The sequence below is a fragment of the Porites lutea genome, chromosome 1 (assembly GCF_958299795.1).
Source record: "Porites lutea chromosome 1, jaPorLute2.1, whole genome shotgun sequence".
Taxonomy (NCBI): domain Eukaryota; kingdom Metazoa; phylum Cnidaria; class Anthozoa; order Scleractinia; family Poritidae; genus Porites; species Porites lutea.
Window position 1 is genome coordinate 27,033,798 of NC_133201.1, and position 25,530 is coordinate 27,059,327.

At 39.3% G+C, this 25,530-nt stretch overlaps 3 protein-coding genes and 1 non-coding gene across 5 annotated transcripts in view; 1 reads left to right on the forward strand and 3 right to left on the reverse strand.

Moving 5' to 3' along the window:
• Window positions 1–802, reverse strand: part of LOC140947300 (BPTI/Kunitz domain-containing protein-like) — a 5,671-nt gene extending 4,869 nt beyond the window's left edge. Inside the window, exon 1 of the mRNA XM_073396363.1 lies at window positions 607–802. Coding sequence (XP_073252464.1) covers window positions 607–652 — 46 coding nt within the window. The 5' untranslated portion in view covers window positions 653–802. The remainder of the gene's footprint in view (window positions 1–606) is intronic.
• Window positions 803–5,386: 4,584 nt separating this feature from the next.
• On the reverse strand, window positions 5,387–8,614 carry LOC140936618 (72 kDa type IV collagenase-like). Its single transcript, XM_073386117.1, has 5 exons — window positions 8,425–8,614; window positions 7,973–8,125; window positions 7,304–7,456; window positions 6,440–6,592; window positions 5,387–5,590 (listed from the first exon to the last, which is right to left on the reverse strand). Exons 1-5 carry the CDS (start codon window positions 8,474–8,476, stop codon window positions 5,430–5,432), a joined length of 672 nt encoding a protein of 223 aa, XP_073242218.1. The 5' UTR covers window positions 8,477–8,614; the 3' UTR covers window positions 5,387–5,429.
• A 2,159-nt stretch (window positions 8,615–10,773) lies between these two features.
• Trnak-uuu (transfer RNA lysine (anticodon UUU)) lies at window positions 10,774–10,846 on the forward strand. Its single transcript has one exon. It is a non-coding gene; the product is annotated as a tRNA-Lys (tRNA).
• A 1,126-nt stretch (window positions 10,847–11,972) lies between these two features.
• On the reverse strand, window positions 11,973–24,144 carry LOC140947309 (uncharacterized). 2 transcript variants are annotated; one of them, XM_073396375.1, is made up of 10 exons: window positions 23,261–24,144; window positions 22,097–22,166; window positions 21,298–21,378; window positions 20,721–20,814; window positions 19,975–20,208; window positions 18,237–19,406; window positions 15,915–15,950; window positions 15,015–15,228; window positions 14,351–14,440; window positions 11,973–12,370 (listed from the first exon to the last, which is right to left on the reverse strand). In XM_073396375.1, the coding sequence occupies exons 1-10, from the start codon at window positions 23,936–23,938 to the stop codon at window positions 12,083–12,085; spliced, it is 2,955 nt and encodes a 984-aa protein (XP_073252476.1). In that variant the 5' UTR covers window positions 23,939–24,144; the 3' UTR covers window positions 11,973–12,082. The 2 variants fall into 2 exon arrangements, with proteins under 2 accessions (XP_073252476.1, XP_073252480.1); XM_073396379.1 differs by lacking the exon at window positions 15,915–15,950.
• Between the last annotated feature and the right edge of the window lie 1,386 nt (window positions 24,145–25,530).

A 25,530-nucleotide genomic window follows, 5' to 3' on the forward strand; every position in this document is an offset into this window, starting at 1 on the left:
AAGTCACAAACCGAATTTTTTATTTGACGACACGAGGTTTTGTTCCAATTAATGATAATTAATTAAAATTAACAGTTCAGCTAATTTCACAAGATCTTCCGAGAGTGTCGGGGTTTCTAATGAGGGTCTTTTATTCTCACAATCAGTAGATTGCTAGGTGCACAGCTTGCCCTTAGGGTGAGATTTTATTTTCAAAGAATCATTTGCATACCTAGACTAACATAGCTATGTATTTCGATAGAATTGGCGGAATATAATTTCTCCTAAATTAATTTTCCTGTTGACATTATTTTCTTTTTCGAGAAGGTAATAACTATAAATCGTCAGTAATTTATTTTAACTCCGTCACGATCAATATTTTTATCTCATCTTTGTATGCTCGAGTTACTAGCCAGACTAATGAAGTCGCTGATAAGATTGGCGAATTTTTTACCGTCACGATGAGAAATATACATAACATTATTTTGTTCCATCTTTACCAGGGTAAAAACCCAGCTTTTTCACTTGCCCATAAGTCACAATGGGGTCTAAAAGATTAAAATAAATTGATTGAGGCAACTCAGCAGATTGAAATGGTTATTATTAATATTTTAGGAAATATCTTACCGGCGTACAATCCTGACATAACCAAAACTATGAAGATGGCCTTCATTTTCACTCGTCTGATGAATGCTTCGTCCTTGGGTGATATCAACTAATTGAGAGTTTTGATCCTGTTCGAGCAGTTCACAGAACGCTGCCGAAAGAAAATTTGAATATATCCTTGAATGAGTAGGTTTATGAAGGTTTTATACGCTAAAATGACATACATCATGTTCTAGCTATTGTCAAATTACGGAAGAGAAAGCAATCATGAAAGTTTGACACGTCTTCACCACCCACGATAACTGAATTAACCTCTTGAACCCTAAAGTCAATCATCCGTGACTTGGCAGTCTCTTCAGTTAAGTCAGAGAACGTCAGCGGTAAATAAGTTCCTACAATGTGTGTTGTCAAATGAAATTTATGTAGCAACATTCCCGTCAACTTATTTGTTTTTTATGTCCTTCACCATATTGAATGCGATGTTTTTCTCCCATATCTCATGATATCTGGGAGTCATTGAGATTAACTTAAGCGTGCTTTAACTGACTTAGGTCACGTTCTCCAGAGCCGGCTTAACCCATCGTTGGAACGTCTCAGCAATCACGGAATTCAGATTTGCCAAGGAAAGATAAATGGCTTAAGCTCCAGGAAGGATTGTTTTAACTTCCCGTGTGTGTTCATAATTATTATAATTAATGATATCAAACAAAGAATATATTGACAACTACGCGTTATGATTCCACGTCATGATGATAACATGAGTCATGTAAGGATCAGAAGTCTGCTTGGGCTAAAATCATCACTACAAAAGCATTACTTCCGCATTATGAAGACATGTAAATCTCTAAATTCATTACCGAGAACTAGAGGTAGAAAGAGCCACCAGTTCGAAGATTCGGGACAGTTAACTCCAGTCTTTGATAAAACAGAAGCCGATTTAATCTATTGTGCTATTCTTTAAAATTTACTTTCTAGTTTTAGGGCCTGTTTACATGGAGGGGGGGACCCTACTCAGATTGGTAAGGTAACCTGTGGCGGTTACCCCAACTATCATGTAAACGTGATCAAATTAAGGTCTCGGTAAAGGAAAACGAGGTGCGCACAGAAAAAAATTCTAGTCGCGCGAGTATTTTCGCTACAAAGGCAAGTTATATATCAAATTAAAGCTAAAAGACTAAATTACCTTATAAAAGGTTTTATTTCATGGAATTTCAAACGGCGCTTAAGTTTTTTGCTCTCGAACTCAGAGGTATCGAGTTTATTGCTGAAGCTCCAGCCCTTTGGCGTTGGTAAATATTCACTTCCTTTTTATTGCATCTGATTGACAGATAAAAGACCTAAAAAAGGGTGTGAGGAAATTTGCATATGTCTCGTATTAGCGGAATTATTGCATTTCAAACTAAAAAGTCGAATCTCGAGCGCGATTTACGCAAAGAAACTGACATAAAATAAGTTACAAAGGGAAATCGGAAAATTCCTCACACTCTTTTTTAGGTCTTTTATCTGTCAATCAGATGCAATAAAAAGAAAGTGAATATTTAACAACGCGAAAGGGCTGGAGCTTCAGCAGTAAACTCGATACCTCTGAGTTCGAGAGCAAAAAACTTAAGCGCCTTTTGAAATTCGATGAAATAAAATCTTTTATAAGGTAATTTAGTCTTTTAGCTTTAATTTGATGTATAACTTGCCTTTGTAGCGAAAATACTCGCGCGACTAGAATTTTTTTCTGTGGGCACCTCGTTTTCCTTTACCGAGACCTTAAGTGGGAGATTATAAGGACAGGGGGGTTACCCCACCTACCTGGGATCCCCCACCTCCATGTAAACAGGCCCTTAGAAGCACTACAAATTGCTCCAAACCTTGCTCTGAAGTCATATGACTTGCTCCTTGACATATTTGAAATATGCTTTAGCAGTTTTGGCTGAGCTCCTGCTACATACATTTTGATGTATTGCAATCCTTCTTGAACGTCCTTTACTGCTGCTGTACGTTGCTCCAATTCAATTACATTTATTTAATTGATCTGAATTGGGATTGGGATTGTAAGCTACCTTGTGTGGGAGATCAGAGAGAACTGTCGAGCACCTTTGCTTATGACTACAAAATTAGTACGGACGGCAGTTCTGCATTAATGTATCTTCCCATGTGAAACAATGGAAATGGGAGACGCTCTTTATGCTCATAAAGATTTAAAGACACTGGAACTAACAGTAACAGCAGAATTACAAAACTTGTATAACTGGCTGACTTCAAATAAACTTTCTCTGAATATTAAAATGGAATGGGATTTCTTTAAGAATTTAAGAATTTTTTGAGGTAGACCGAAAAAATCTTTTAAAAGATCACTAAAAAAAATGCTACTCGATATCCTTGAAACTGAAGACTCCTATATTGATGTGGATACGATCACTGTGAAAATGAAAAAGAAATTCTCTTGTCCTTTATTTTCATTTTATTTAATTTTTAAAAGTTCACTTTAATATTGTCCTTGCATTTAAGTAGAATAGTATCTATTTAGTGTAAAATATATATTATATACTTATACGTCTAATTTCTTTGTATTTGTCTTGTTTGTAGTATAGTAAATTATGTAGCTTGGCCTGCCTCGAATAGCCTCGCTAACTGCAGGCCAGTCCCAATGTATCTTTTGTTATATTTCGAAATTTAAGTAAAAGTTGAAAAGTTAAAACGGAGAGGTTTGCGGGCAGGCTACCAAATGACTTCATCCCGGCCTTCATGTTCTTCTAAAACTTGGTGGCCGCAAACGAGAGGCGGTCTTTCAGGAGAATCCACAAATCGAGGTTCTCTTTAGGGAAGAGGTCCAGAGTCATCCACTTTATGGAAGAAAATGTATTGCGTGTAATTGCTAAGGCTATGTTCATACTATACGTGATAGCTTTTCGTGGGGCCTCGAAAAGCCATCCGACATAGTATGAACAGCAACGGCCCGGGACGGCCCAAGTCGTTCACACACATCGAACATCATGTCGCCGAGGTTGGCTGCGAGGGCTTGCACTAAATTCCAGTCCTCATTCCTGAATATTTCCTTCCGTTTCAATGGGACCCAGGCCTAGCTCGAACTTATTACTTCAGCGACGAACGGAATAGACGTTCACCCTGCGCCAAAGTATGGCACAAAACCTATCCGATATGCGTGACGCTCCACTTTCGAGATTGGCGCGGCGCAGCGTCGCTCCGTCACAGAAAACGCGCCGCCAAAACCGTTCTTTTGTGTGAACAGAAGCCCTTTCTGGTATGATTTTCGAGGCGGCGCAAATTAAAGCTACCCGGTAAAGTGTGAACACATTCTAAGTTAAGATATGTCTAGTTCCATGTTGTCAATAAACCTTCTTTGTATATACTGAACAGTACAATACGTGCAGCGTACATGGAGATCAGACCATACATCAAGTGCTCGCTTACAAGTGGTTAAATACAAAAAGTGGTCGAGATCGCTTACAGGAAGTGGTCGTTTTTTTGCAAGGCTTTGACTGAAAAGATTTTGGTGATTAGGATAAGTGTTCGTTTATGCGCTTATGGGAGGTGGTCGCTTACGAGAGGTGGTCACGCATGGAGGTTGGAGTGTATAGATTAGTTAAATATACATAGTAATACCTATTATTATTCATTCAAAATATTTTCCCGATTCTGATTGGCTAAAAGCACACGTTTAATTCACCATAACCAGTTACTGATGACCAAATTTGGACGAATTTTGTGTTTAACGAGGAAATGACGTCAAAAATGTAGCGTTTTCGCAGGTTAAGGCACCGTTAACCGAGAAATGACAATGATGCCCATGTCTGTGAACCGATCTGTAAAAACATGTATTGTAGAGCAAAACATAATAATCAAGAAAAAAATACCCATTCATTGAAGGAAGGAGTGACAAAAATTTCAGAGTTGTAAATTTAATCACAGGCAGTATTTTTGCGATAATGTTATTTTGCACTGTGATGTTATTCGGTTCACAGGCATGGTCATCGTGGTCGTTCGTCCCCCCTGAGTGAGGTGCGAATTCCACGCAGAACTGCCGCTCGTGCTCATTTTGTAGTCATAAACAAAGGTGCTGGACAGTTCTATCTGAGCTCTGATACGAGGTAGCGTCCAATCTCAATACTTTTTTCCTGAGTTGGAAGCAACGAACAGCAGTAAAAGTCGTTGAAAATGCATTGCAATACATCAAAATGTATGCAGCAGGAGTTTGAGCCAAAACTGCCAAGGGATATTTTAAAAATGTCGAAAAACAAGTCATTCTACTTCAGAGCAAGGTTTGGAGCAATTTATAGTGCTTCTAAAACTAAAAAGTACCTTTTACAGAATAGCACGATAGGCAATCGGCTCTTGTTTTAAGAATTAGAAAACGCTGAATTTACTTGTCCCGAAAATTCAAACTGGTGGCTCCTTCTTCCTGATGGTAATTTATTTTTGAAATTCCAAAACAATTTCACAGCTGAATTTTGAGCGACTTTTAGTTACAGACTTCTGCTCCAACGATTTTTCTGAAATTCTTCTGGCATATTTATTATATCAATTAAAGCCGATTCCAGAAATTTCAGTAAAAAATATCAGCAAAATTTTTTACTAGACGCGATTTTCTTTGAACAGTGGGGTCCTTTTAAGCGCTAATTTCTCAAGAAATATTTACCATTAATGAAATCGGAATATTTCGTATTATTGCCGAATGATATCTGTTGTTCTTTGCAAAGTTTCGCAGCCATCGCGTTAAAAACCAAAAAGTTATGACGGAAAATTTGTCACAGCTAAATGCTCTTGTATTAATTACGGAGCCACCTTAAATAACAGCACAAGAAAAGGTTAAGACAACGTTGGTACATAAAAATTTAATATGTGCATCTTCCCCATCTCATTCTGAACACAGGATCCAAGGAACACCAAGGTTTGGGGTAATCTGTCTTGATGCAGTCGTTATAGGTAATGCCTTTGTACTTGAAAGGAAAGCTGCAGCATTTTCCAGACGAGGTTTTTACAGGACAAGGCATGTCTAGGCAGAAAAACAAAACCATTTCAGTATAACAATTTAGGTGATATTATTGTCTCAGCAAGCACTATCAGGTCTCTAATGAGTGAGAGAGACACGATTGGAGTCGGCAATTATACATCCGTCTTATAAAGCTGTCCGTAATATAAAGAGACATGAGGAAATGATTAAAGAAAGACAAACCAATTATAGGTGTTGCCCGGGAGATGTTCCGAGAGAGTTAAGAGAGGCAGCTGCAAAAAAGAAGTTAAGGCGGGACAGGGTGACAAGCTCGAAAGAAAAAGGGGGGAGAGGGAGAGCAGTGCTGGATCCAGACCTTGAGATAAGGGGGGGGGGGGGTGGGGCGGTCTCCCAAAACATTTTTTCGGCCCTTTGGGCCTTAGTTTGGTCTACAAATAAGGGGGCGACCCGCCCCCCTCCCCCCTGGGCTCCTCCACTGGATCCGCCACTGTAGAGTCCCTTTCCTCCTCTCCTTGATCCAATCTCTTCATCTCTTTTTCCTTGCCTCCCCCCTTCCACTTCAATCTTGTCCTCTTCCAACTCCTTTAAACCAAGTTTTGCTGTTAAGTCAGAAAAAAAACTCAAGTCCGTAATAGAGAGAGCCGGTAATACCGGAAATTGAAGTCTGGAATTTTTGCTGAGTATAGCTGATATCCGTATTATTGGGGTTACTTAATTCTTTTAAAAACTGTAGGAAGCATTTTTATTACATTTCGCCTCTTTGCATTTCCCACACATTGACGGTTCTTTCACAGTCTGCATATATCTTCGCCGCGTGTCATTATAATTTAGTTTTGCCAAGGGGACTGGACGTTTGAGGGACGGATTTATAAATCGGGAAGGAATACTCACCACAGTTTCCCCATCTCCTCTTGTATACCGCATCTAAAGAGCACCATGGTCTGTGGTCCCCATATCTGGTACAATCGGCATATTTTTTACTTTTAAATTTGAACGGAATACTGCAGCATTCACCAGATGTAGTCTTTATTGGACAGGGTACTTCTATGTAAGAAAACGACATTTCATGTTTACTAAGAGTTTCTTGTGTACGCTTAGCTTCCTACCTTGAAATCGATAATGTACACCTCAGTATCAATGAAAAATTTCATCTGTGTCGAGTTTCGTCACAGTGTTGTGCTGCCCAAGAACTAAGCCTACGATAATTTCAGGTTTTTGTGTATAGTCACCTCCTAGCCAAAACTATTTTGTTCCATTTTAGTTACTCATAGTTCCTTCTTTGTGTAAGTAATATTTAGATGTTTCCTTCAGTTTCAAGGTATTTTTCTTCATCGAATTTTTTTTACTTGACTGTGGTTCTTTAAATCATTATACGTCTCATAACCCAAAGCTAAATGTGGCATCGTAGACTGCAGTTCAGACAAATCTTTCGGGCCAGCGAACGCGATTACTCGGTAATTCCTACACATAGCCACCTGATCACTAGGACATCAGAGAGTGCGATCCATACCGTAATTAGCAGAAGTGAAAAGGGCAAATAGGGATGTAAGGTGGAAAAAAATAGGCCGTTATCCCGCCTGTCTACCCCGCCCCCCACCCCCTACCAAATCCAAGAGAATTAGAGCTCTCCCCAAGCCCCATTCCTTCAAAAAATGTCGGCACTGTGTATGAAGGCCGAATTAGGTATCGTGTGATTGAGCTCAAGAGAGAGAGGGGTCTTGAGGTTTTTCAAAGAGAACAAAAGGTCACACCTACCACAATCTCCCCATCTTCCTTTAAACACAGGGTCTAAGGAACACCAAGGCCTGTGGTGATCAGCTTTGGTGCAGTCCTGATAAGAAACGTCTTTGTACTTGAAAGGAAAACGGCAGCATTCGCCAGATGTGGTATTGACGGCACAAGGAACCTCTGAGTAAAAGTACACATTTCTATGCAAAACTCTCTCACTCTGACTTTGTCATCATCCATATTGTCATATTGTAAAAATATACCACAAGTTTGCTGAGCTTTGTTTCTTGACCGTGTCGGGCGGGGAGACACCCATCAGTGAGAGGAGAGGGGCGTCCAAACCTCCCACCCAACCACCCCCCCCCCCCCCCGGCTTCCCCCGTACCTTTCATTCCCTGCTTCCTCGACGTTTTTATTGGCCTCTTCGTTTCGGTCACCCTTCCTCCCGATCGATTGCATTGTTGCGTAATTGCCTCTTTTCTCGTACATGATGGATCCTAAATCTGACTTTTTTCTCGTCCTATGCTTTTTCAAATCAACTTAATGTTTGTTATTGTTTTTGTTTTGTTTTGTTTTGTTTTTGTTTTTGTGTTTGTGCGCTTTTGAAATTCCATCCAGATGAATGTTGATCGTAACAGAGAGAAATTAATAACTGTTTACTGAGAGCCATACTAATTTTCTCTGCGGTGTACTTACTACAATCTCCCCATCTTCCTCTATACACAGGATCCAATGAACACCAAGGTCTATGATGATAAGATTTAGTGCAGTCGTAAAAAATCTTTCCTCTATACTGAAAAGGAAACCTGCAGTATTCCCCGGATGTGGTCATTACGGCGTGAGGCTTAGCTAAACAAAGCAAAAATTATGAGAAAAATGAGACGGATATCGCGTCAGAGTCAATCATTGCATTGATCAAAAGGGTGGGCAATTTGGGCAATTTATCGCCGTGTAACAGCAGTAATGAAAGTTATCAGCACCCAGAGCCAACCCAATCCAAGCTATTTCGCCAAGAGGAACTTTGAGGAAAGGTCGAATGTAACCGCACCTAATAATTATTAAATTTCCATATAGCGAAGTAATTACTTTTTCAGAGATAAGTATGTCTATAATAAATAGGTTAAACAGACAAAGTTCTTTTCTCTCACCTGACTTAAAAAGAAACAGCATTGACGCCATTGAAATGAAAAGTAACTTCATTTTTGGTTGTTTTTTCCGGTGATATATGAATGCAGACTGAAGGAGCACGTACTTCAAAATGTCATCAAGTCCTTGGAAGCGCTTCAAAGACAGGATGCATTCGAAAAGTCATATTTTAACGTTGTAGTAAGTGTTCAGTGCTACAATAGCCAGAACATTTAAATTGAGGGAAAGTTGTGGGAGAGATAATCAGGCCACCTGCCTCTGAGCAGACACCGACTAACAAGTCAACCATGATAACAAGAGAGGATTGCAATCGCTAAAAAGAAATGTCCCCTAGCTGTGTTCCTGACAATTGATGATTTAGTTCCAAAAACTCTACGGTACAGTAATATTCATTTATTCTCATACATTTATACTTCTGTTGCAATTTATCGAACACCATGCATGTACAAAAGCGCTCCAAATACGAACAACCTTTTCTTTACTTTTTATCTTGATTAAAGCAGTGAACCTTCTCTAAAACAATGGATAAAGAGGATTAAAAGAAACTAAAAAAGAGCCGCCATAAAACCATGAAAAAATTTATACCTCTAAGCAAGAAAACAACTTCATTATCTTAGGCAGTGGACCAACATAATATAGAATATGAAAATATACGGATACTCAGTTGCATCTTTCCCCGAAAATTGCTTTTGTTTACCAAAAACTATACGGTACAGAAACGCTTATTTATATTATCACTAGTCTGAAATGTCAGTGGTCTCCACCCCCTAACCCGCTGGGGGAAGGGCGCGGGGAGAGAGAGACAACGTCTTTCACCCAGCAAGGGGTGGAGACGGCTGATATTTCAGACTATATTTCCTAAGTAAATAAAACTTACTTCGTTTGCACTTAAAAGAATACTATGCATTTGCTAGGACGCTCCAAATAAAAAGAACCAATTCTTTATTCTCTATGATGATTAAAGCAGTTAACCTGCTCTCAAACAATTGATATATAAAGAGGAAAGAAAGCCACGAGGAGTGCCTAAAAAGATATTTAAAAAAATAATTACTTCTTAGCTAGAAGACAACTTCATTATCCAGGGCAATAGACCAACATAATATAGGAGAGTGTCACTACACTCCACTGCAACTTTCATGGTTGGATTTGGTGTTCGTTTGTAAAAATAAATCAGTAAATCAATTAACCAATTAACCTTTTTATTGCTAACGAATAAAAACTTAGCTCACCTAAAAAGTTTTCTGAAGAGCTACCAACTGGGAAGACTATCTGGTCTCTCAAATCTAACTATTTTACGGATATTTCAAGTTCTTGGTATTAACTAAAGTTAACCAAAAAAGTCCACTTTTTCAGTAATCTTAAAAATATGAAGAAAAATCCATGGATAAGATGTGGGGTTGCAGTATGACCTTGCTCATAATTTAAAGGAAGATCAATTGGTCTGGATGGAGGCATTGAATGGGGCACGAGTGACTTTAAATAATTAGTTATCTCGAGATTCTGACGGGTGAGAGCCTGCATATTGAAAAGCATCGTGATTAGCAGTTTCCCTTCACAATAATAACAGTACTAATGAATATTTTTAATAATAATGATGATGATGATTTTGATGATAATAATAATAATAATAATAATAATAATAATAATAATAATAATAATAATAGTGTATTTATTTAGTGCACGTATCCAGTAACTGTTCGAGGCGCTTCACAAAGATAAAAATTAAATAAAACTAATATGCTAGTGCTAAAAACTAAGAATGATAAAGAATAAGTTAAAAACATGCTTAATCTAACAATACGCTAAAAAGCTAATAAAATACGAAGTCCAGAATATGCTAAAAAACTAAGACTAATAAACTCAGAATGTAAAACTAATGAACTAAAAAGTGAAAATAATGAGCTAAAGAATTTTGGGGTCTGACGCAATTATTTTTTATTTTTGCAGAAAACAGCTTTTTCATTCTAGTTCCCAGACCTCACGTTTTTGCGTAATACAGAAGGGCTCTGGGGTCGAGAATGCAGCCTTTTTATCTACAAGGACCTAAAAGAGGGGTGACTTTGAGGGAAGTTGGGAACCAGGGAGCTTTCGCAACGGTTACGGAAACGAAGACATTTCCTCAAAAGGGAATTGGCGCTGTTTAAAAACTTCAACACAATTATTCCATTTTGTTCGGTTTGTCAAATGAAGGCGATTTAAATTTTTAAAGGACCGTATATCAAAGTTCAGACAAAAAAAAGCTTTGCCTTCGGGAAATTTCCTCCCTTCAAAGTTGTTATATCGACAACATCGAGTTTCGTTCACTTTCAAAGTTATTTTTTCTTAATTAGTTACGGTCTTTGATAAGAGCTGCCCGGTTAGCTCAGTCGGTAGAGCATCAGACTTTTAATCTGAGGGTCATGGGTTCAAGTCCCATATCGGGCGACAACACATTTTATTTTCTCATTTATTTATCTATTTCACTTTATAAATAGGCTATTCTCACGATGACAACGTTTGACTACCACTACCAGAATTCATTTCGTTTTTGCTTTCTTAGGGCCTGTTTACATGGAGGTGGGGGACCCCAGGTAGGTCACGTAACCCGCTTAGGTGGGGTAACCCACATGTCCATACAATCTCTCATTTTAATGTGATCACGTTTACATGTTAGGTGGGGTAACCCGCCCCATGTCACCTCACCTACCTGGGGTCCCCCACCTTCATGTAAACAGGCCCTTATTTAAATTTGTCAATCCCGCAGAGGTTTAAAAAACAATAGCCTTCAGATTTGCACAAGAAAACATCAAACTGAAGCATTCTGGTAGTTGTACTAAAATGGCGTCATCGTGCAATTGTCCTAATATTGCGCTTACTTGCAAAGGATCGGGGTAACACTTTGAGAAAAAAAAAAGAGCTTCAAATGTGTGCACAAATGAACCCATTATGGGCTACTGTTCTTTTGTGTAAAACCTCTCTCCCCTCGCCCCACTCACGAGAAAGCGTCTTGTGAAAAGTTGAATCATATCTCGATCTGATGACAATCCTAGTAAATAAAACGTGCATGGTTGTGGGAGAACAACGGATCTACCCTGATCACCAGAAAGAGGAAAGATTAGATCTAGTGGAAATCGGAGGCTTTCATTCGTTCTTTTGGAAAGATGCAGATAAGATTTCATATGACTTACAAAAAAGATATTTTTTGGCCCAGATTTGTATTTCTGTCCCACTTCGTAGAGGACTTTTCGTCGGCGGTGTCGGTCTGATATTCTTCACTGATGTGATTTTCTTCTAGGCTCCTGAAAAGCGAACAGTTTTGCCTGATTTGGAATATCAGGGGTCAAATACTTTTCTTTTTCCCTTGAACTGTCCAAAATAAGTTTACTTAAATGCTCGTGTTTAAGCTTCTTAGAGCGTATTCAGAATCAGATTGATTTTAAGACTGTCAGCAAACGTTTTGCATTAGTGGCGAGGTCGCTAGGACTAAAATTATAGCGGAATACGTCTACTCTTGATCTCTGCTTTTCTTTTTTTTTTTTTTCTTTCTTTAACATATTACTACAATATAGTGGACCTTATATCTTCATTTATTTTTAATTGAGCTCCCTAAGATTACCATTTAATTTCAATTTCCAACGCTGGCACTCGCTTTCACAATAAAAGTCCTACAGTTCTGTGCGGCTATGAACAATGTTTTGTATGTTTGATGTTTTTCTCTAGTTCTTCCATTTTCTTTCTAAGAAGTTGATTTCGTCTTTCAATTCTGCTGGACTTAACGCGAATGTGCTGAGTTTGTTGGTGCGTGTCATCAATATCCTCCTCATTTTCAAACACCCCTGACCACTGTTCACCAATACTCGACTGTGACCTTAAAACTTCATCCGATGTTGAGAAGCTAAGGAGGCGAAACCTGCCAAGAGACTGGGTCCTACGAAGTCGCTGGTCATCTCTTTTTTGTTCAAGTGGAACCTTAAACAAAATGGGTTGAAACTGATTAAAGTTCATCATATACTAGTCTACGGTGACTATCCTAGTTTAGTATATACTAAAACAGTGGATAGTATATACTAAAACAATTATTCACCTCAGTGTCGGTGGCTGGTTGTGGTAAATCGGTGAATAATTGTTACTTGCCGTTTTTTTTAGAATAGAGGTACGGGTATAATGTTTCGCTTAAAACTTACTCGGCACAAGACTGAAAATGAATCGTTTTCAATGAGTCATGGCGGCCATATAGGTGTACAGGTGTTCCAAACCAGCCATGTTGGTTTACCAAAAATCCTGAGAGGATTGAACTCCTACAGTGGAACCTCGATTTAACGAGGGTTCGTTATATCGAAAACCTCGATTTAACGAATTTTTGAGAAAACAATCATAATGTTTGTTATATCGAGGTAAAGTTAATGATTAATTTCCAACGCCCAGCATTTCCGAATCTGGAAATTTTCTGTAATAAACATTTGCATCCGAAGCTATTGTGTCAGTTCTGAGCTGTACGCAGCTACGGCACAAGAAACACAAGAACACCCAAACAAAACTGCTTAAAACTACTTGACACATAAATTTCATCCTCGTTGGTCTGTTTGCATACATCTTTAGCTATCTTTTGGTCACATGTTGAAATTTATTCGTTATATCGAGCTATATTTGACGTTTGCGTTTCTGGATTGTGTTCGTGTTATATAATGACGATTTCGTTACATCGAGTTTCTGTTCCGTTATATGGAGGTTCGTTGAATCGATGTTCTACCGTATCTGCCGCCAAAATATTCCTTTTGTTTCAAGAAATTTGCATAGTTGTTGAACAAGTGAGAGAAAAATGACATATATTTACGTTATAACCAGAAGTTGATTTTTAAGCGCTTCGTTTTCAAAGACTGTTCAAAGTCCCACCTGTCATCACACTCGTCACGGAAAATAACCATTCGGGGAAATTCCGTGGGTAAGAGCCTGTTTTTTTAAGAACTTCAGGATAGGCTAAAATTGCCAGTTATCCCCATCTATTGCACGTGACGTCACGGCGGCCATGTTAGTGGAAGCATCTCTTTCCTCTGGGAACTAAACTCTATTTTCATGTAAATTCTATTGTATTGACCCTCAACATGGCCGCCTTATCACATGGTTGCATACTAAGAATACAAGAACCTGTTCAGCTTAAAATTTGAAACAGGTTCTTTTTTCTAAAATCTATTTTAAAAATGCTGTACACCTGGGCAAATGAGATAAGTCAACATTCAGCATCCTCTTTAGAGACATCCTTAATTTGTGCTAATTACAATTTATGTAAGAGCCTCTCTAGGCTAACTTGAGGAAATGCACGTTGTTACTCGCGCGAGATTTCTCTGTATCCCCAGTTATCAATCACAATAGGAAACTAGTCTGTGTAGGGATCCAGGGCATACCCAACCTTATTCCCCACTCCAGAAACTGTAAGGGGAATGGGTACAAGCTTTCGGCGCAACGAGTTCTGGGATCATTTGGGTGAACAAGCGTTAGTTTTGATTGGTGGATGGTATTCAAGGCAACCATTAACCAATTATAAGTAACGCTTGTTCGGCCAAAACGATCCCAGAACTCGTTGCTCCAAAAGCATATACCCAATCTCCCTAAAAAAAAGTTTTTGGAGTGGGGAATTACAATGAGGGAAGAGGGGATCCCAACCCGTACAAATCTAGTAACTCATTGAAATCTAGGATCCCTAAAAACCTATTGAGGACTCTCAGCTCATGTACTTGAAGTCCAGTAAACGAAAAGATGGTACCATTATTTTTTTAATGTAATAATTCCCAAATATAGCATTGTAAACTAAAGGGATAAATCATGAAAGATAGTAAAATCTTAAGATAAGACCACAAAAACAAGAACTTTGGCTGACATTGTCAGAATTTTACAAATGTCTGAACATGGATATTCATTTTGGTTTTTTTTCTTTTTTATAACTTTACTAACCTCGGAAAACGTCTTGGATCGATTCCGTCTACCTGCATTCAAAGATACCTTGCGCGTTCGAACGTTTATTCCTGTTGCTGGGCGTTCGACCTGATTTTTCAAATAAAAAGTGAGAAAAAAAACGGGATCGAAATATATCTTCTTTTGGTCATTCCTGTAAGAAACGGTAACAATGTTATCCATGAGGGTATCTGTTAATTGAATTGTCCATTAGGATCATTTATAACCACGTGAGGATACTGTATATCTAGTATGCAAACTTTTGTTAATTAATTCTGGCTGTGGTAGCAAAATGAACTACGCCGGCCTTTCAATTACCTTAATTATTTCATGTTTAGAGCATTGGCCTCCTAATTTGTGGATTTTTTCCTGACCTAGACTCATATAATTAAAGGTTTCCAGCCTAGCTAGATAGAAAAACTTCTCAAAAAACGAAAGAACAGTAAATGGAAGACAAAGTTTTCACACGCCGGGTTTTTTGAAAATATTTAACCTATAGCACGTTTGACCGAGAAACAGTAACACTGCTTATCTGAGATGTGACAAGTTTATGAGTTTTAAAGCAAAAACCTCCATTGAATTACTTCTAAAGGTTTATCGGAAGATTGACCTCAATTTTGCAGTCAACAAGTGCTAAATCGCCACTCTTTCTTGTAATTCCTACCTTTTCAGAAATGCTGTTCTCCTCTGTCTTACTTGTTCTTATTTCCTCCTCGTTTGTCTCTTCCACGCCTGGTTCATCTTCATTCCCACTTACAGTCTTTTTCTTCTGGCGCTTTAAGCGTTCTCGTTGTTTCTCCAAGTTTTCAACATCTTTCTTGAAATCAATCAGCTGCTGTTTGCAAGCGTCATGAACCTCGTGAATTGAGGTGTACCATCTGCGCATGTAAAATAAAAGTAACAATCAATCCAACATTAGCAAGGAAAACTGTAACAAAACCTTCAAGGGGTTGGTGCGACCTTTTTGAACAGAAATATGTACTTTTGGTTGTTTTACGTTTCTTTTAATACATTTCACAATAACGAGAAAAACTACAAGTGCAAGTCGGAGGGAACTCAAAATTTTGGGCGTACTCGCACCGATTCAAGACGAGATTTAAAATTGAGCGATTGACAAAAACAATAGGAAGAGGAAGAGGACCAAAAAACTGACTTAACTCACAGTCTCGGCCGAAACTGTTGGGACAGTTTTCCGTCTTCTTGCCCTCCCAATATTGGTGTCCCAACTATTTTTGTCGAGACTGCAGATGGTGCGGGTTAAAGCGACCAACAAAAATAGGTGTTAAACTCCCGGGAAAGGCTTGCTAGGAGTAGGATATCTGGCATGTTTAAAAGAAACACGCTTATGCTGTATGGCTCAAAAGATCATTTTTACCAACGCGCCTCCTCGCCCTACCCCCTCCTCCCTTGCAGGCAATGTCAATAATCTTTTAAGGTGATAACGTCACGAGTGGTACAAGGGACGTGGATCCACAGGCTACTTGTGGTTGAGGTGTGATTGGGTTAAAATAGGTGGAAACAAATGCGTGTTGAAAGTAAAAGTAGTCAATAGACGAAGACTAACAATAACAATTGCTCCAAAGTAGGTGTTCCTTTGATTCTATAAAACAATGGTGCTTCTGTAAGCTTTAGAATGCCCCTTACTGAATGGAAACAAATGTGAATACTGTAATTGTTGGGCCTATAATGATATCACAGATTAAACTCACATTAAAGTCCAATTTAATGGGATATGTTTCTAGAGGTTGCCATGCAGGTCTCCAATTGATACGTATAAGCAGGTTCCAAGAGCCGGATCAGAGTTTTCACCCGTTTGTATTACATTATAGAGGCCAGTAGCATTTTTGATGCCGAGATAAGTGAATTTCAATTTTGAAAACGTCCGTTCAACAATCACAAGATCGAAACGGTATCTTCCTCGTTGCTATACTGATTTTCACTGAAATACTGCAAATCCAAAAATGTTGGACATGCATGTCCTGAGGATGCTCAATGAAAGGATAGTTACCGTGAGATGGATTCCAGCAAAGAGTAATAAGGACGACCACCAAAAGATCGATCGCGTATAAGGAGGAGCACATGCAAAAACACGGAAAAGATTCAGTGGCGGGGTATGATTGTCACTTGTTGTTCCAGCCGGGACGAGAAGGGTAGAAAAAATCTAGCCGGTCCTCACCAACGACGAAAGCATAAACATAAGCATAAGAAGCTTGTGCGCTAGTGAGGAAGGCCTTTATGTAAACATATGCTTCAGTATAGGCTTGAGGTGTAAATTAGAGGGACACAGTCAGCTGATGCACATGCGCATTAGATACCATTTCAAGATAGAGAAAGCTTGGTTTTTCCAAACGTATGTAACCCTTTCCATCGATTTTCCAAATACATATAACGATTATTTGCTCGCCAATGTTATTGATTCATTTCTTTTGTTATTTTGGTAAACGAACGCAATTTCTCCCGCCCGGCGCCTACGCGTTTCTCACCTCTTCTGTTCATGTTCCTCTGGATACTATTTTTAACCAAATATGATAAAATAATGTCATAGGATGGGTTAAATTTGCTCAAAAAGAGGTTTTCTGTTAAAGATCGAGGATCGAATGAAAAACTAGGCAAGAATGAAGCGGATTTCTAGATGTAGCCGACGCGTACATTTGATTCCGGGTTGAGGTAAACTCTTTTCAAACCGTCAAAAGTAGTGTCCAGTTTAGCGCGGTCCCATAGCTGACTGTGTCCCTTTAAGTAGCCAATGGGACAACAGATTTTTTTTTTGTTTTTTTTTTTTGCATTACTGGGTATCTAAATCTAGTAACTGCTGATCAGTGGGATAATATACCTTAAATGTGTGCAATTCCACGTTTGCTTTCGGTTTCCTTATCCTATCCTATACCAGATGCAAAACATTTTAAGAGCAACGACCTGCACTGCAAGTCTTACTCATTCCTTTAGAAGCTTGAAGTATAAGTTCAATGACAAGGGTAAGTTTGATATCATTTTTATACAACTAAGATAGCACGCGCGCTCTGATTGGCCGAGAGGCGTGTTTACATGTATGTCAACATGGTTGTGACGTCAAGATGTTTTGCTTTTCGGGCGCTAATCACGCAAGCACGAATGTGAAAAATTTTTTGAGTTTTAAACTCGACAAGTTCACTTTATTTACCCATTTCCTCGTCGGCTGAAACGTGGAAAATCATTACGAACATGGAGTGTATATTTTGTTCGCTTAAGCTGACATTTTAAGCGAGAAAAATCCGTTTTTTAGAAAGCATCGTTTTTGCAAAACAAGGACAAATCACAATTACACGCCTAAGACTTCGTGACTGGTAAGAATTGCTCTTTTAATCGGGGCCATAACAAAGAATTTTGCGTTTTCTCTTGGAAAGTTAATTATGAAACAAATACAACACTTTTTTCCTGTATTTGTATAGCCTGATGTAAACACGAGAGGGGTTGGGTGAATTCTCGACAGTAACGCAAACCCTCGAATTCGTCTCGGGTTTACATAACTGTCTCGAATTCTCCCAACCCCTCTCGTGTTCTTATCAGGCTATGCAAACACGGAAAATGTCTTCCATTTTTAACCCATACTGCATCATATCGATGTGTGGGTCCTCTTTTGCAATGATGCCAAGTAGAAGCAGCGAGATAAAGAGCCAACTACTGAGCGAAGAAGCTCGAAATAATAAAGAAAGGTGACACACAAATATATCAGTATGGGTAAATCAGCCGGTGGGCGCAGTAAGGCCGAGAAAGGGTAGCTGATGCTACTATTAGGTCCTATTAAATCTTTAGGCTAGTTGTGGAATACAAATAAACTTTTATTATTTTCCTTAAGTGTCATACCAATGATATAATTAACTTTATTTACCAGTAACATTAACTGTACCTTTCAGAAGGCGCAAGTTCATCTTCATACTTCCTGATCTCTTCTTCGCTTTCTTCTGTTACGTCATTCAGTATAGGAGTCGGCGTTCGACTCGTCCTCTTCGTCGGTGTCTTCCGGCCTGGGGCCAGCTGTGATCCGTCAGTATTGTCATTTCCTTCGGTTGCTGACCCAGTATCAGGTGACCAATCTTCAATCACGATAATGGGTGGTTGACCTGTGTCGTCGCTTAACTCCTGAGCGCGTTCACTCTTCCTCCGTTGTCGAACATTGCCCATCCACTTGCTAGCGGCGAAAGAAACATTCCATAGATTCAAACCCGGGCTCTTGGCGCCAGAATTTTCTTCATCCGATGAGCTGGGATCCTGGCTGGACGTTTTTTCCAGGACGTCAAAGATGCTCCTATCAAATCGACGGTAGCTTTTGGGCGAAAAACGTCGACCGGGAATTCCCGTGTTGATGATTTCTTTGATAACTACATTAGGTTTGTGAGCGACAGATTTCTCAACTGCAACAGAAGGAAGAAACCCTGGGCTATCTGCCCTACTTATCATATTTATGGTAGCTTCTTTCGGGGGCGTTTTAGTATTTTCTGAATTTACATTTGTACCAATAAATGCATTGAAATTCCTGGATTTATTCCGTTTAAAAGTTTGACTGTTCTGCTTCTTGCTCTTTCCTCTTTCCTCCTCTTTCCTCTCTTTTCCACTATGAGATCGCGCAGTTTTCACTGCAGTTCTTACTTTTGAGCGTGGTAACTGATCTGTGTTTGCAGAAGCTAATTCTGTAGTTTTCGGACGTCGTAACACATCCTTGGTTACTTTAAAGCTCTTTGGTCGGCGAGATAGTGTTGGCGACTTTGATTTTTCTTGGAATTTACGAGACCTTCTCGTGGGCGCACTCTTAGGTTTAAACATTTCAGCCGTCCTGAATTTGGTCAGATCCTGAAATGGGCTGGATCTGTTTGAGGGGAATGAAGGGGGTGTTGTGTTGTCACTGTTATCCTCCGATGATCTTCTTAGTAACAGGACGGCTTTTACGACCGCAGCAGCGCTGCAATTCAAAATGGCGGATGATCTTCGTCTTGAGGACCGAGGTGTTACGAAGAGTTGCTCGGTTTTCTTCGGTGCGCCAGGAACCTCATCATCGTGGTTTGGTATTTTTAACGAAATCCTGCAAGGATTCAATGAAAGCAAGACCTTAGAGGTTTATTATTTACTTGTTGGACACGTGTTTCAACAGTCCTCAGAATCAGCGTGGGGGGAACAGTGAATTGCCAAACTTGGCAGTGCTGGCTCTTGAAAGGCCCTGTTTGAAAATGAACATGAAGATGCTGGTGGTGGTGGTGGTGAAGGTGATGATGATGATAATGATCATGTTTATGATGATCTTGAGCACGATGATGAAGATAATTATGGTGATGGTGATGATGTTAATTATCATTATTATGGTGATGATGATGGTTATAGCGATGATGATGATGATGATGATGATGATGATAGAGATGATGATAACGATGGTCGTGATGATAAATTGATGGTGATAATGACGCTGATGACGACAATGATAATGATGATGATGATGATCATATTAAGAGCTATGAAGATACTGATAATGATGAACCCATAAAGGCGTCTAGCAACGGTGATGGGTGTAGGACATCACCTCCGCTGGTAGACCACATTTTCCAATAATTTGCATTCATTTATCACTCGCTAACAAAAATAAAAACTCTGATTACCTTTTGGCGTCTCCGTATTCCACAGCCCTTGAGAGTATGGGCGTTATCTCGTTCCTATCGATTGCCGTGTTACATTTTCCCGCCATTTCCAGGAGCTCGGTTATTGTGCACCTCTTAAAGCTCTGCCAGACATCACTGTCTCGGATGTATTGCTTGATGTCGGCATCGTTGAAGAAATAGCGACGGTTTTCACGGAGAATGCGAATGATGTTTTCGTTTGCTTTTAACGCCCAACTAAAAAGTACACAAAAGGAGACATTTTCTTAAATTAAATTCCTGGCATATAACCATGTTATGTTGTTGATCGATAACTTAATTTACGCTTAGTGCTGATGAAAAATGATCTCAAGTCTTGGAATTCGCAATTCTCTGACGAAAATCAATTTCTAGCTCTAGCATTGCATGCTACTCATAAACAAATACACAAACCAGTATTTCAAAGCACTGGAGCAAGTCCTTATTTTAATTCACCGGGCTTAAAATATTTACATTTATGTCCAACTATCCTACTTTCCAGTCCGTAGCAGTTAATGCAGGATGTCGGTCACATGAACCTAAGAAGAAGTTTTATGGTCTTAGTTTCCAACTACTGCAGGTTTTCAAAGCTGACGCCACGGTAAAGATGTTAGTTGAAAGAACCAAAGCGATTCTAATCTAAACCTAAACTCTTTTTTTAAGTAAATTTTGCGAAAAACAGTTATTTTTTTTAACATAAGTAACTGTTACTAAAACAAAAACTTAGTTACTTGTTAACAAGGAAGCAAGTGACTGGACCAATGCTTGCAACGCTGCAAAAACATGGAATGGAGTCAAGAACAGTTGACTCGCCAAAGAACTGACCTACAAGATAATGAATCAATTAAAACTGGTTAAGTGGGGTAATGCATATGGGACTCTTCCTTGTTTGCTTTTCTGCAACTCACTTAAGCGTCCCTCACTTATTAACCTGCTATCAGGTGGTCTTTCTTCCTATTTTTCTTTGCCTTCGCGCTTCCCCGAAAAAAAAGCCTGATCGCAGGTAAGCTTTGTGCAGGCTGTCTAGTCTCCACTCGTCCTAGCCCCCTGCGTTGCAGCAAGAAAGAAATCTGGGCCGTCCACGTGCTTTTGCAAGCCGCAAGTCGTGACAATGTTGGATATTGGAAGGAGAGTACTGTAAGTGTTGCATCTATTTGTTTTTTCGAATGAAGGTTATGTATTCTCGTTTCAGCCGTTTCTAATGGGTCGCACACACATGATTAACTCTTCCTAAATGGGATATCATCGTAAGAGCGTTAATGTACTTAACGATTTTATATAGGATTTGCAACTCGTTGTGTGACTTACCTTTTTCAATTTGTCCTAGTTTCACCAATTCTTCTCTGTTAACCTCTTCAATAAAGACGCTTCTGTAGTACTGACATCTACCTGAATTAATCAATTTACACAAGTAGAATAAGGCCTAGCCTACCCATACTAACGCTTTTTCAAAAGTATGCGATTTCGTTGTCATCGAAAACGCATCAATCGATTCGCGTCCACACTACCGTTTTGCTACGTTTTCGACTGTCCACACTAAAACGTTCAAAAACGATAGGATTGCACGTTGTGACGTAAGTTAAACTCTACGCGCGCGCTACGAACACACGCGCCTGCGATATTTTCGGTCATCGTTTTCATTTTGATGCGTTTTCGACCGTCGACACAAATACGATATGAATGCGTTTTTGTTTTGATCCACTTTCAAGAGTGTTTTCAAATCGATGCGTTTTGTTTGAGAACGCAATTACATTTCGATGCGTTTAGTCCTTCCGTCCACACAAATACGCTGAAGCGTTTTCACCGGAAACGCACCGATTAGAAGGCTAGGCGCCAGAGTCAATCTGCATTGGCCTTAAGTGAATAAGTAAAATGGTTTCAGGAGCAGACAGTCTCATAACGTCACGCTACAACACATTCTTTCCCCCGGAACACGTCGCTTCTTTTGGTCACGTATTTTGTACAAAGTGGGGACGAGGATAGCAACAGCGATGCGTGGGAAGGCAAAGAACGGCTGTGTGAGAAAGTACAAGGAAGACTGCTGTCTTTAAAAAACGTAAAGCAACCTGCATTCAACAGATTTTTCATAAGGACATTTCGACGTTACCTTTTGCCACAAAAAATAGATGTTCTGGCCGATCTCCCTGGTTCACAATAACTTTGCCCGCTGGATATTCCTGAGGAGAACAAGTAATTGAGTAATATAAATTAAAAACGAAAATTAGCACATTTCGAAACTAAGGCTGTAATATTAAGTGTCCCTCTGTTTTCGGGTTTCATAAAGTACGACATAGCCGCAAGTCTCATAATGTCAGGTTTTACTCAGGAAAATTTGCTCAACTGGAAATAAGCTTGCCGACGTAAAATGTGGTAGGGAAAAGTTGCCATTCATCTGGCTTGAGTTCATTCCGGTTTTTATTGGCTGAAGCGACGAGAACGTAACAACCTCTACTCCTCCTTAAAAGGGATGCTTGTCTTAGAATCGACAAACTAGAGAAACAGTAAGCAAAACCGCTTTGGCAAGCTTTTAAAATTAGCAAAACAAACACAAATGTCACAAGCAAAGCCAAATATTGTGATAAGGCCGGGATCAAAATTAAAACTTTTGATCTTTCCAACCATCAAACACAGGAGAGTAAGCATGTGGTTCAATCAAATTTAACAAAAATCTATATTTCCTGAATAGCAAGAGAATGACCATAAGAAATCAAATTGCTTCGAAATAATGAACGTGTCATTGGTTCTAACGTAAGTTCCCCTACTTAGGTCACGACAATTACAATCAGTAAAATGGGACTTAATGGGCAGCCTGTCGTTAAGATAAAATGCACAGTTTTCGCTTTTATTAATGTTTTAAAAAATATGTTAACAAGTTAGTCCAGTTATCTCTTAAGACTTACGGTTCCTTTTTGTCCAAGGCCGATTGAAAAATTCACATACAAGCAACATAAAAATGCAAACTAAAATTCAAATTCAGTTTTATCTATGAAAAATATAAAACTTTGCTCCTACATGCATATGTACATCAAGCATCATTTCTTAAACGATTTGTTACCATTGGAGACATAAAATTCTTATGAAATATTATTTTATTTTAGTTTCCAAAAGAGAACAAAACACCCTGCTTTGACTTTGTAATGAGATCAGTTATAACAGCCAAACTTGCATTTCGCCGCCGCGAAAAATAAACACGACAGGAAAAAAGAAAAGCTTGGAAAACACTCATTAAAACATGTATATAACAAACAAAGGTATAAAATAATGTTCTTGCCTGTCTGGCCATCATAGCAACTAATTTCTTCTTCTCGTCCGCAGGAAGAGCTTTTAAAGCAAGGACCTCCTCAATAAAATTTTCAATCTCTCGAACATATTTATTCTGAACTTTTTTCACTGCTCGATGAAACTGCTCGCGGTCGACTCGTATAAACTCGCTAACTTCTATAGTTCGTATGCTATCAGGCGGTGGATAATCAAATTCTGGACCATCTCCGGACACTAAGCCCAGATATTCCCCTGCCACGTGAGTATAGTTTATATCACAGTCATTTGGGTTTTTCGGCGAGTTCTCGCCTTGACTAAAAACACCGTTGCTTATCGCATACCTTGCTTCCACCGAACCGTTCAAAATGTAATAACAAGACAAGCATTTCTCTCCATTTTTCTTGGAGATGTCGACATCTGCGTCGAATTTTTCGTACGTGACCACAAAGCACAGAGCTTCCTTAAGGAACTGAAGGCCTTTGTGTATGTCCTTCAACGCCGATACAACTGGTTTTATCGTGTGAAGTTCCTCGGTCGATCGCCTATGGCTTAGAGGACGTTGCAAAATGTAGAGAATTTTGTCCGTAAGTACAATGCCCGCTTGCGCTTTAAAAAGCCTCTTGTTGAAAACAGGCGGTAGTTTTTGTACAGGAAACTGTGGCTGTGTTTTACACAAAATTGACATCATAGAACATGTACAGTCCAAACTCAACTCAGCGATGACTTTGACATCAAACGCTTCACTTCACTCTTGGCTGTATATCGCCTTTCCATTTTATAAATTTAACGTTTCATTTTTGATTGGAATGTTAACTTTTCGCTGTCATTTTAAAGGTGAAACGCCAGTTGATATTTTGCGACTACGCCATAAACAAATCTCGTAGCCAAGCGAAGGTTATGTAAATGCGTTCCTCTAAGCAGGTGTAACACTCCATTATGCTTTTGTAACGTCAGGTTTTTGTCAATAATTATCACTACATTATAAGGAATTGCCTCCTTCTAGAATAAGATTTATTACTATACCCCCATCAGGATCAGCAAATAACTGATATGACACTCCTGGCTGGTCAACAATAAGCTTATCCAATTGAAGCAAGTTATTTCATTGGAAATCTCTTCTTTAATATGCAAATTTCGTTTAATATACAAATTTCTCGCTCGTACTAAGATATAATATATGGATTTAGCCGGGGCTAAAAACGAAGCTCTGGTTAATATACTTATAAACAAAAATAAATAAATAAATCTTGTAATGCTAACGGGGGACGGCAATGAAAATGGCATCAAGATCAATAGATCTAATTAGCAAAACAACAAATTTGCACGTGCAGCACACTTTTTTTCTATGAATAGCAAAAAACAAATTTGCACATGCAGCACGCTTTTTTGTCCTTCTTTGCCGTTGTTTTGCTCGACTAAAACGTCAAACTTCCTAGTTACACTTTATTTTTGAGGAGAAATTGTCGTATGTGCTTACCAAAGATTTTGTTTCCTGTGTTCATGTTCGCTTTTATTTTTTCACTGCCGCTCATTTTCACTTTGCCGCTAGCGTTTCTCATTTTCTCACCGCCGTTATAAAATTTTCATGTTTTTCTTCCGACAAAATTCGTCTCCCTAGCTCTTTCTCTGTTATCCACGTGAGTGTAAACATCAACAATAACGTCGAAAAAGACACGACTTTGTTAGTTTTTTTTTTTCTCTCTAAAAGTCCAGGCGGCCATGCGATTTTCTACCATTGCATTTGGGTTGCCGCACCTGTTGATTGAGTTATTTCATATGGTAGGCCTGTGGTGCGGATGGACGGTCGGTTGGTCACTCGGGCGGTGTATAGTCACGTGATTACCAAATTTCTAGGATGGGTAGATTTACTTAGCTACGGGGCTCCGAAAGCGCGCGCTTCACCCCCCTTCCCCCCCCCCCCCCCCCCCCGGAGACTGCTTTACAAACTGTCAAACTGCGGAATCAACAACGTTACCTTAACTTGGTTAAAAAGCTCTCTGTGAAATAGGAAACAACGGGTAGTTCTTGAAGGGGCAACGTCTGATCAAGTTCCCTTGGGCTCTGTTTTAGGTCCCATTTTATTCTTAGCCTATTTTTGCGTATTCAAGTACGCGCGAGCAGTCAAACAAAAGGTCTGGAACGAGGCTTAAAACTGAGAGCGAGACTGGGGAGAGACGCTTTATTCCTGTCGCCTCACATGTGGCTCGCGCGCTTCGCGTGCGTAAGACTCTTACGCCACGCTTTACCGATTTCTTTACTGATTTTGAGAAAAAAACCGAC